The following is a 12,515-nucleotide window of genomic DNA, read 5'->3' on the forward strand; positions in this document are numbered from 1 at the left end:
AATAAAAAATGAAAAAAAAGAAATAATAACACAATACACTTGAAATACACTATACTATACAATATGATGCTAAGGAAGGGGGTAAAAGAAATTAAGGCGAGTGTTCGTGATGCTCACACGGGAGAGCGTCCACGGCGCGGAGGGGAGGCGGTGCGTAATGTTGCTGGCCAGAGTGCGAGGCAAGAGGCCTGTTTGGTGTCCGCATGCCCGGAATGGGCTCACCTTCGGCTCGTCGATCTAGTCGACGACAGACCCGCGAGTCCGACGAACGCCGCTTCGGTGGTGGTTCGGGGGTCCCGAATACCTGGCTGGATGACGAAAGACCTCGGTGGGACTGCCGGTCGTTCTGCTGTAAACCTGACGCCAAACCAAATTGGCTGCAAGGCGTCCCGGCGTCGGCAGAGAGCCCGGCGCAGCTGCCATGTCAGCTAGCCTCGCGCAGCAGACGTGAGGCAAACGGCAGCAAGGCTTCTCGGCGACGGCCGAGACAAGGACACAGCCGGGCGGTCTGCCTGACGTCAGCAGGTCCGCGAACACCTCCAGGGTCCACGGCGATAGGGTAAAGGTGGTTTTCTATGGTGTCGTCACCACGCCGCACACTTCCAGGGCACGCACAGATCCACCACGCACGTACACACACGCACACACAGCTCCGAAGACGGGCTTCTCCCACGCGCCACGCGATGGAAGGCGCGAAGCGTCCTTCGTCGCTCTCCCCCCGCATAAGCACCAGTATTCACGACCCCTTCCGCAGGCAAAAGGAAAAAAAAAACGGCGAGAAAGTAAACAAAACAAAATGACTCAATATGTGGAAAAAAATACGAAAAAAAACACATCAAGTAAACGTGAACACTCACACAAACAAAAATAGCAGCAAACTGGGCGGGGGCCGACTTCTTTGCGAGCACTGGCTGTAAAGAAGCTATAGCCTACTGAGGTTAGGCAGTAAGGTGAGGGCCTTCGGTTGCGGAAATAAGTCCGCCGTCCGGCACGAAGTCACTAAGGTGACCGCTTCCTCAGATTATACCGGTGCGCGGTCCGAATGCGGTCCGCTGCCCCGGGTGTACCCCGTTGCTTACGCGAAGTCCTACTGGGCGCTGGCGCATGCTCGTCAGACCTCGACGCAAAGGCTTTCAGGTCCGCGATGTGGGCACGGCTGAGTTTTCCCGAAAGGGGATCTTTCAGCAAGTACGCGAGCGGAGTCCAAGCTTTCTCCACTCGGTACGGACCAAGCCACTTAGGGGCGAGCGAGGCTGAGAACCCCTTACTCGCATCGCTAAGAGCGTGGTTACGCTTCAGGACAAGATCACCTACCTTAAATAAAAGATGGCGATGTTTCCGGTCATACTGGGCCTTCTGCTCCGCCCTGGCCGATGCCAAACTCTGCCTTGCTCTACTGAGAGCTCGACAAAGCCTGTCCCGAAGTGTTGACGCATAAGCAGAACAGTCTGCTGGTGCTTCCTCGTCTCCGAGCTGGCATTGCATGACACTGGTCACCGGATTTGCCAACTCTCGTCCGAAGTTGAAGAAAGCGGGAGAGAAACCAGTAGAGCGACTTTCGGAGGTTCGGATTGCGAACGCGAACTCGCTCAAGTGCTCCGCCCAGTCCTTTTGACTTTCGGCAAAGGCCGCCAACATCGGTTTGAGCGTACGATTGGTTCGCTCCGTCAAATTGGACTGGGGATGGTAGGGCAAAGTGGTAGAGTGATTAATTCCTAGGGAACGGCACGTGTCACCAAACACCCGAGCGGTGAAGTACGACTCCGTGATCAGCCTTTCCGGAAAGCCGAACCGACAAAACACTTCCTGCAGCCTCTCAAGCACCGCTCGCGCTGTCACCTTCCGAAGCGGAAACAACTCCACCCATTTAGAAAAATGATCAACGACTACCACCAGGTGTATGAACCCCTGCTTACTCCTGGGGAACGGCCCCATTAGATAGCAGGTGGCTACTTGCCACGGACGCTCACTGACAATCGGTTTCATCAGGCCGGGCGGCTTGCCACCCCTTGATTTCACCGCTTGACAGACATGGCAGGAACGGCAATAGCGGAAAATGTCACGCTTCATGCCAAGCCAGGTCACAGTCTTGCTGAGTTTTGCAAAAACTTTGGAGCCACTCAGGTGACCAGCAATGGGCTCGTCGTGAGAGGATCGCAACAGTGCGGCTCTCAGACTTTTGGGCATAACCACCTTAAACGGGTCCACGGACTCCTCATCGGTGGCTATGTATTTCAGCAGGAGGCCGTCATGGTCCAGCAAGTATGCATCCGCGGGGGACCCAGCGGATGTATACAAACGGCTCGGCCGCCGTTTCGCCCCCGACGCTTGCTTGCGCAAAGGCACCGCTAGAGGTTGTCGCACCAGAATCCAGGCTCCCGGTAGACACTGGGGCACGAGATAGCGCGTCAGCTACCACGTTAGTGCTCCCCTTCCGATACTGCACTGAAAAGTCATAATGCTGTATTAGGAGAGCCCAGCGCGCCAGCCTGCCCGCAGGCTCACGGAGCCGCATCAGCCAGCTTAGCGCGCTGTGATCTGTTTGCACCACAAACTTCGTCCCATCCAGGTAGACATCAAACTTCCGCAGTGCAAACACGATGGCGAGACACTCCCTCTCAGTCACGGAATAATTCTTCTCTGCGGGTTTCAACGAGTGGTTGGCAAAGGCCAGCGGCTGCAACACGCCATCGTATTCCTGTAGGAGAACTGCTCCTAATCCCAGATCACTCGCGTCAGTCTGGACAACAAACGGTCTGGTCAGGTCGGGGAGCTTGAGCTGCGCTGTCTCCGCAATGGCGCTAGACAGATGGCAAAACGCCTCTTGCTTCTCAGGTCCCCATCGCCACACCGCAGACTTACCCAAGAGCTTGGTCAAGGGCGCCTGCACTCGGGCACAGGACGGAATGAACGACCGGTAAAAGTTGGCCATTCCAAGAAAGCAGCGCAGGCCGCGTACGTCCTTGGGCACGGGGAAATCGAGGATTGCTCGAAGTTTCTCCCGGTCTGGCTCAATGGAGCCTTCGCCCAGCGTAAACCCAAGTAACTGAACTCGAGTCTGCGCTAATTGGGCTTTCGCGGGATTTAACGTCATCCCTGCAGCCCTCACCCTCCCGAGCACATCGGCAACATGGGCCAAGTGCTCTTCGAAGGTTCGTGAATAAATCACGATGTCGTCGAGGTAGCACATGCAGTATGACCACTTTGCTTCCCCGAGGACGCGGTCCATATGAGTCTCTGAAAAGTCGCAGGAGCATTACAAAGACCAAAGGGCATACGAGTGAACTCAAACAACCCTCTGTGGGAGGTGAACGCGGTCTTGCACCGGTCACGCTCATCCATCCGGACCTGTAGGTAACCTTTGGAGGCATCTAACGTGGTGAAGTACCGCGCAGTGCCGAGGTTTCCTACGATGGAGCTAATCGTGGGGAGCGGATAGGCATCCTTACGAGTCACTCCGTTCAGACGGCGGTAGTCTACGCACAGGCGATGACTGCCGTCTTTCTTAGGCACCAACACAATTGGAGACGCCCAGGCGCTGGACGAACGGCGAACAATGCCAGCTGAAAGCATATCGTCCAGCAAGCCGTCAATAACCTGCCTTTTGGCCAGGCTGACGGGTCTGGGGTTACACTTCAAAGGAAGCGCGTCGCCAGTTTCAATCGCGTGGCTCACCAACTCAGTACAGCCCGGCTGATCGGTGAAGAGCTCATCGTACTCGCGTAGCAGTGCCGACAAACGAGCCTTCTGTGTATCATCCAAATGAGTCGCACAGGCGGTCAAAGGATGCGGAGCCTCTGCGTGTCGTGCCGCCCGATCCCGATGGGGATTTTGAGCCGACGAGCACATAGCGCAGGGGCCTGCCCCCGAACTTTGCAAGCGACACGGTTCCGACGCCTCTACTGCACAGGCAGTTGTATACGCCGGCGGGCTGATGAACGGCTTCAGCTGGGAAAAAGGTCCGTCGCGATAGCCGCCATTCGCGATGTCCACAACGATACCGGTTTTTAGGAGAAAGTCCCGACCGAGAATCACAGGAACACTGAGCCCTGGAAGATGAACGAAACGCGTGCGTCTCCTTCGATCTCCCCATGTGACAGTCAACCTTGCGGCGCCAGCCGACTGGGCCACGCCTTTCGCGAGGGTGAATGTCGTTCGGCTGTCCCGCAAGCGCACCGAGTGCTTCCGCAAGTGGGACAAAACCTGTTCGCCAAACAACGAAGCGCTCGCGCCCGTGTCTAGCAACGCCGAAAATTCGCGGCCGGCAATAATGACCGAAATAAACGGCGCGTGCGCACCAGCAAGACTGCTTGCCCGGTACGCGGAGGGGAGAAGCAAGGGTTCGGCCGCTCGTGCCTTCACGAACGACCCGCGCCCCCGTTTCCCTGCCTCACAGGAGGCCTAGATACGGGACACTCCCTCGCTATGTGCCCTCGCTCGCGGCAGCGGAAGCAGCGCATTCCGTCCCGGGAAAGGGAAGATGCGCCGTCGCGGCCCCTCTGCCGAGGAGGAGCAGCCTCTAGCGGCAGGGGTCGGTTCGCCTGTTGATCAAAGGACCTGTTATGACGAGCGTCACCCTCACCGATGCGCTGCGTCGGATAGCGCACCCTGCTCGCGCGCGTCGAGTTGCGGTGCAGTACAGGCTGCTGCGCGCCTCGCGTACGCGTAGGGATCTAGAGCGCAATCGCTCAGCTCCCAACTGTGCCCACTTCTAGCGGTAGCCGCAAAGGCTGCTCCGGCGGGCTGTTGCCGTTGGGGAAGGGTCATGGCCCCTCCCCACGCGCAGCGTGGTTCAAGGGCCTCGCTGGCTGGCGGTGGCGGGCGATAGGCACGCGCGGCGAGAATGTCGCCTTGAATGCGCTTCGCCTCGGCGGCTAATTCCTCTAAATCTCGGAAGCGACTGCCGCGCAGGTACGCCGAAAAGGTCGGATGCGCCTGCCTAATCACCCGTTCGACTCGTTCCTCGTTCGAAGCTCTGGGCTCAGCGATAGAGAAAAGGTCTTCCATCGCGCGTACGTACTCTTGAAGCGACTCATCAGGAGCTTGCGTGCGGAGCTCGAGCTCGCGCCGCATCCTACTCTCGTAGTCAGCGGGTAAGAATTCGCGCAGGAAGGCCGAGCAGAACTCATCGAGGGTTGCTGCTCGGTGGCCTGAAAGCCGATACGACCTCGCCGCCGTGTCAGTCAGTGCAGCCGGGACGACGCGTCCGAGCACATCCTGATCATCTAGACCCATGGCTCTCTGGTAACGTGTGAGGGAGTCCAGGTAATCGCGTGCACTTTGCAGATAACCGTACCCGCTGTAGGTCGGAACAGCCAACATGACAGCGGGATGAGTGCGTTTCGGAACGGCCGAAAGCGTTTGGACTGCCCCCGCGAGGGCCTGAATCATTTGGGTGGCATTTTGCAGCAGCGTCTGTGCACCCGCTTCAAAGGAAGCTGTCGGTGCGTTAGCGGCGCGGTCGAGCGATGGGGAACTGTCTCCGAGCTCGATAAGCGGCGCGGTTTTAAAAGGGATACCGGCCGTTGCACCGTTCTCGGGGAGCGCCTGTTGCGCATGCTGCTCGAAGGGGGCACTGGCCCTGTTCTCGAGCAAAGCGGTATCTGCTAAAAACGACAGCGGACAAAACTCACGCCTAGCAGACATAACGCGGGTACACGGCGAGCCTGATTCGCAAAGGCGTGCTGACTCGGCTAAGTCTAATCAAAGGCTTAATGAACCTTTGATACCGCGTTGGGCGCCAGTGTGGTAGCCTCGATGCTCACCGGAGCCGAAGACTACCGCGGGTTCAGGCTTAGCGAGCCACAGGGCCGCGTCTACCGTCGCCTGCTTACGTTTAGCGCACCGCTCCGCGCGCGCTCAGCTAGCAAAGGCGTTGAGCGCCGCGCGGCATGAACACAGTGTTCGAGATAACACACACACAAACTCTTTATTTGCCTTCGGCGGCACCCCAACACACACACAGTACACGTCCGCTCCCGGGGCACGGGGAGGTAAAGGGCTTCCTACGCGGACGATACACCAATGGGGACCGCCAGCACGTCGCAGCTGGCAATGGCGAGCTTTGACACGCCGCTCGGGAAAAGGTCCCTCGCGGCTATGCTGCGCACTCTCGCGATAACCACTGGGCCTGGTCGCGAGGGTTAGGGCAATCTCCATACGCGTGGGCCTCCGGCAAGTGCGGCTCGGCGTGGTACGACCGCACATGAGCATTGGGCACCACTCTTTGGCTTCACGTACGAACCGGAGCTAACACTGAGGTAAACACGCCTGCAAGGATGCCGAGGCACCCAGGCAGGCTACAGTCCAGCGATTCCCAAAGGGGACGTTGGACCGGAAGGAAATACGTGCTTACCCAGCGGCGTCCGAGGAGAGAGAGAGTTCCTCCCGGCGTGCACGTGCGTCAGTCACGCTGAATCTCGCGGTTCCGAGACCGCGTGCAGCGCCGCCACGAGAGCCGGCGCGTAGCGCAAGATGGCGCCACTTGCCGTCGCGGGAGAACGGGAGAGGGAAAGGAATCGCGGAACGGCGAAATGCCCGCGCAGTGGCTTCGGGCGCGCCTCGGATCCCCACACATTACACGATAATACAGCTAGTAGTCGAGGAACGCCGCGTGAGGCGAGCGAACTATAACGAAAATGCTGCTGCTCTAGCCGCAGCCTAGCGGACGACAGAAGCCGAATCCCCGCCTTGGCGTCATCAGAGCGCCGTTCACAGCGCCGCCATCGGTGGCTCACCAGGCCCATATGCAGCTTCGCTGTCAAACGAGAATGAATCCATCTTGGTAGGAAGTGCACTACTTTTACGGAAGGACACGAAAAGTACACTGTTCTTTGTTCCTCTTTTTCTTCTCTTTCCCTCCTATATATTCTGACGTTTTGCAAAAAATGCTTAGTTGAAGTTTATCGCTTGTGTCTCTTCTTTCGTATCCTTTGTTAAAGTTGTGCGCTTCCTACCAAGATGGATCCATACCAACTTGCCCAATATAACTGTTTCTTAAGATAATGAAGTTTGTTAAATCATGTAGTCCCCCATTAAACGCATTTTCGGACACTTTCGCGGAAGCTTGACTTTGAAGTGGATCTCCATCTTCCAGGCAATTGGGTGCATGCGCGCAAACAATAGTCTGGAAGCATTGTGGGAACGCTCTTTCTACAGCACAGAGAGGAGAGGGAAGGTAGTGTCGGAGGAAGTTGGCTTTTTGAGGCTAGCTGTCATGTTGCACCGAGCAATACAGTCGATTGAGAAGGAAAAGGACATGGCTTTCGCCTTGTATTTGTCTTAGGGAAATGCATTAGGGACTTGTTAACTATTCAATGAGCCTCGAGGCACTGTTGTACGTCGCGGCATATATCTACCACATCTGCTGATAACCACATAGATGTATTTAGAGTGTTAATTTTATTGATCCAATTTTCTGTTTATTTGATAGTGTCGAAAAATAATCGCCAAAGAGATTATTCCAAAACACTCGACTGCATGACGCCTGTATTTTTGTATTATCGAGTGAAATATGGAGTGCTCCTGAGATCTTCCCTATGAGGTTTGGAATGAATCGAAATATTTCTAGCTCTTCATAAGAGCCGCATAATAATTATTCAGGTGCTTGAATGTAAATGCAACTTCCTTCTCCAGTGTACTCCAGGATGTGAAATCCAGAGTGCTCCCAGATGTAAAATTACCTGCTCCAAAGTGCTCCAATATGGAAATTTTTGCTGCTCCAAAGTTCTCCAAAATGAAAATTTTGCTGCTCCAAAAATTCCTCCAAATCGGAAGTCCTCAGTAGCATCACTGCATCACATTTCGGTATTGCTGCAAAGCTGCCTTTCGGACTCTGCCTTGGCAGCAAACAGATCGACTCTATGAAAGCGCTGGTTCCAACCTACGAGGTGATAGACGCGGCAGAGGTGGGGGCTTTAATTAATGCCGTTTCTAAAAATTTAGGCAGAAAGTGAAAAATTAGATGTCAAAGATTTTCGGGGCCCGAAATTATAGATGCAGATTAGGAACACGAGACTCGAAGGGAGCGTGTCTGCCACATATCAGTTGGGCCTCCACCGAAGGAGGAGTGGTGTAACGTGCTTTCCACACCACTTTGGTGGTGCAAAATCATGTCAATAAATAGAATTCAGCATATGCATTGAGGCTGAATCTTCTCATTCTTGATAAGACAGCTAGCGAACACCAAACCCTCCAGTGCTTCACCAACCCAGCCAGAATAAACGCTTTCATGTTGCTATCTCATAAGAATATGCTTAGAGATCCTCTGCAACTCTTTTCTGGAATTTCGCTTCAAAGTATTCGAAAAATATTCGAGAACTATTCGAAAAATATTCAATTCGATTTGCACTCAAACTTTAATATTCGAGTTTGCCTCGCACCCAGAATTTTGCTATTCGCACAGCTCTAAAGATATGTTCTCTGACTTGCTACCCTCACCTCAGTTCAGCATCGTTCACCACGCATTCGCAGGTAGTGGAATGTCTTTACTTGCACACCAGCTGGGTCTCCTCAAGTCCGGTCCTCGACCGCCTTCTGTTCAGGGCTTCTGGTCTTGATGCTCGCAAGGACAACTTTGTCCTTGTCGCATTTCATGTAGTCACCTATAGGCACCGTGCAGTGAATTTTTCCAGTGTGACTGCAGTGCCAGAATGCACAGCCTAATGGATAAAAACATCAATATTGAGTTGGGCACGGACAAAACGGCCCCCCCTGCATGAGTGGGCGGACTGTGGCCGGGCTAGAGGGGGGACACGTGCGCGTGTCTGTTTTCTGCGTGCCCCTAGCGGCCAATGTCAGTGAACTTCGGATGGGCCACTGCGAGCAACGCCAGCTCCGTCTGGTCAGTAGAAGGTGCCTATTGCCGTCGCATTGTCGACGTGGTGCTCGGTGTAAATAGCCAATGTGGACACCCGTGAGAAGCTGTAGCACTTCCGAGGAACCTTGCCCAAACGTTATCCAGGCTCTCAACCAGGATTGCCAGGATCATGGTTTTCCGGCCTTGACCACCCGCTGCCGAGCTGGGGAGCAAACCTTCCTCGAGACAGTGCCCCATTCAATGACAGCTCGGGTCATGCGCTTTAATCCTTGTTCCCTTTTGTGCACTTCTTCATTGTTGTCTGCTTTGTGCAGTCGCTTATGACAGTCACTAGTGCAGCCAAAACAAGTCAACTTAATTGTGAAGAAATGTTCTGTGTAGTAGCGAAAACACTTTATAATTTGTTGTAATTGAACGAGGGAACTGTAGTGAGCATGACGTGCTTGATGTGAGTGGTGTGGATCTGCTGGTTTCATTTCTCTTCCACTGTGAGTTGGCCTTGCTAGTGATCAGTGGCGGCAGATCAAGCTCGCAGCACCAGAAAACCAGCCAGCCAAGTGGTGTTGCCCAGAGCTCTCGGTAACCGATCAATGCCAGGGTCTGCGTGTTTGCAGCCATCGCTTATGCCAGAAGTTTACATCCACAGTGCTGATGTTTTTGCTTGTTGTTGACCATTGGTAGAGAGATTTAGCTTGTTCTTAGCTTTTGAAGGTTGACTTACCAAAGTAAATATGAGCGGCCAGTGGCCCTGACTTTCACAGTGGCACAGAGTGGCCCAACCAGCCACTGGCAAGCAGCTGTAGGAGTGTTACTTCTGTGGCCTTCACTGAACGAAACTGCTCGGTGAATAGGAAAAGCAGTGCTAAGCAGGAGGTGTGAGATGCTTTGCTTAAATTATGGCGTAGATGTTTAGATGATGGTGTGCATAAATTCAAGAGACTACTACAGCGGTCCTTTAGTGAAGATTAGTGTTGCATCATTTTGGGATGGCGCCGAACGTCAGGCCCTGCACATGTCTTTGATTGATGCTCCGGCAGGAGACTCTCCGTGAGAAAAGTCGCCAGAGCGAGTCGTCCGCCACGGGTCGCCTGGGGCCAGCGAGTGTGGTCTTGCTGGAGGGCCAGCCTCCGAACCACCAGATGGTGGTGACCATGGCTGTGGGCACATCACAAGCCTTGGGCTCCAGTTGTGGCTGGGGCCCCACAGCACGCCATGCAGCCCTGCTGTCAGTGGGGGCTGTGCACATTGACATTCCGCAGCACCCGGTGGTGCTCCACAGCATGGTCACTCGGTCAAGCAAGCAGCTGTCCACTACCCTTCAAGAACTACGCCGCAGCGCACCGGGCCGCACAGCTCAGCGGCAGCCCACTGAAGAGACAGCTCTGGTAAGGTTCTCTTTGCATGTGTAGATTCAACTGGTCATTTTGTATGCTCTTGTAGTTTTGTTGGCTTCGTGTTGCAATCTCTGACTGCAGCAACACGAAGCCTGCTCTTCATCCGCACCAGAGAAAGTGTGTTCCATCTGAATGTGCAGCTGCACACAGGAGCAATCAGAGGCCGCAAGGGGAAACGAATAGCAAAATTTTGAGTGCAAAGCGGATTCAAATAGTAAAGTGTGAGTGCGAATCGACTCAAATATCTTTCAAACACAGTCGACCCCGGATATATCGAACTCGAAGGGGATCGCGAAATAGTTCGATATATCGATAATTCGAAGTATAAAATATGCGTATTTAAGGCTTATATTACTGCATTGTAGGTCTCAAAACAGTTTTCGGAATTCGTAACAAGCGCTAACATGACGATTCGCTCACAACTAAATAACAAGGTGGCAACTTTTTCTTATGCAAGTTACTGCGCTTTATTTCACATGGAAATAGTGTGTGAGCTTGTCCTTGTTCTTGCGCACTGTGAAGTTCATCAAGTCATCCTAAATATTATTGAAGCTTTCCAAATAAGCAAATTCAGTACATTCGGCCACAACAGCAGTGTTTGACGCTGAATGCCGATGCAAGGAAAAAATTGTAGCGCAAAGCAACACACGGACAGACAGAGAGGACGGGACTGGCGCTTTTCCTTCAGAAGTCATGAACCAACTAGCCCAACAAAACGTATTGCTAAGCCGATGCAAGCTCTGGAGCGCGGTAAAAGATTGTTTAGTGGTGACATTGGCATCTTCATAACCGCACGGGCCCACTTCCGTGGCACCGGCAACATCAGCCTTGATCTCGGCATCGATGCAGTCAGAAACAGCGACGTCGTCATCTGCACCGATGAAGTCGCTTGCTGTACTCCTGTCCGAGAGCACGCCCGGAAATGCTAAGTCGCAAAATTCACTGAGGCACTGTACGCCGTTGTCAGCGGTCATGACGCACCCAAAGTCGCCACCTGGCACCAAAGCCCGCAAGAAAACGGTTCATGACGGTTCTTTGCTTGACGTCGTTCCAAGCACCAGTCATCCTTCTATCGCTACGAGCGGGTCAATGTTTAGTTCGTCTCCCGAATGAGGATTTGTCAGGAATGAAGCGAGAAGTACACGAGTCCTCAAGCCGCAAGACAACGCTGCCCACAAACATCGAAGGAAAAGTCCCCGATACCGTCGACATCTTGGTGATGGCACTTGTGGCTTTGTAGCAAGCAACCGCTTCTTTGCGCAAAAAGCAAGAAAAAGCGTAGCTTCCGAGACGTGCATTTTATAACCGAAATCGCCAAAAATACGTCACAACGTTGCAGATCTCGAAGGCCATGCTTTTCAGGCCCGCATGCCATCGTGCATGAACAGGGAAGGGAATGCGAACATTGCGACGAGGCTGCCGAGTATCTCCGCATTCCTCTCATTTTCGTGCCTTCGGCAATCGGCCCCTTTGAAAAACACTGCCCACGCGTTACAACCTACAGATCGCGCATCAAACAAGCCGGTGCATTCACAAGCACTGCGCAACCAACCAGATCAACGTAATGCAACGACACCGCCTTTTCGTCACATGCGCGCGAAGAGTAATCGGAACTTGTCAGTGGGCGGCCGAAAATGATCAACATTTGTTAGAAAAAATGCACTCCCTGCAGTTCGGCGCGGCACAGCGTTCGATATATTGGATGTTTCGCTGTGCGGGAGTTCGATATACGTGTGCACCAGCCCTATACTTTTGCATGGGAAATTCAAGGGGATTTTTGAACTGTTCGATATAGCCAATAATTCGATATATCCGAGTTGTAGTTGTCGAATATTTGTCGAATATTTTTTTAATACTTCGAAGCAAAATTACAGAAAAAATGTTGCAGATAATTCCTAAGCATATTCTTTTGAGACAGCAACATGAAAGTGTTTATTTTGGCTAGGTTGGTGAAGTGCTGAAGTATTATCAAATATGAGGCAAGGCAGAGGCCAAATTGTATTTATTTACATGATTTGGTGCCACCTATGTGGTGTCGACAACACTTTATATGCGAAAGGAAAAGGTGCTATTCCCTCTCCTTTTCCTTCAACTTCTGTGGAGGCCAAACTGATGTGGTGGACAAGGGCGCGCTCCCTTCGAGTTCGGAGTTCCTAATCTTCCCCATAGAAGTCAATGTATAAGAACGTCTGAAATTTTGCACGCTGGTACTCTTTGGCATCCGATTTTTCTAGCTTTCTGCCGCAATAATCGATAATCTCGTAGGTTCGAAGCAGCGCTTTCGTGAGTCAATCTGTTTGCGC

The 12,515-nt window shown here is 53.2% G+C and overlaps 1 protein-coding gene across 2 annotated transcripts in view; it reads left to right on the forward strand.

Annotated features, from left to right (window-relative positions):
• LOC119382338 (transmembrane protein KIAA1109 homolog) overlaps positions 1 to 12,515 on the forward strand; it is a 961,129-nt gene that overhangs the window by 463,593 nt on the left and 485,021 nt on the right. For both annotated transcript variants that reach the window (XM_049412180.1, XM_049412181.1), the window contains exon 23: positions 9,856 to 10,203. In XM_049412180.1, the coding sequence (XP_049268137.1) occupies positions 9,856 to 10,203 (348 nt within the window). The remainder of the gene's footprint in view (positions 1 to 9,855; positions 10,204 to 12,515) is intronic.

Source organism: Rhipicephalus sanguineus, chromosome 2 (genome assembly GCF_013339695.2).
Source record: "Rhipicephalus sanguineus isolate Rsan-2018 chromosome 2, BIME_Rsan_1.4, whole genome shotgun sequence".
NCBI lineage: Eukaryota > Metazoa > Arthropoda > Arachnida > Ixodida > Ixodidae > Rhipicephalus > Rhipicephalus sanguineus.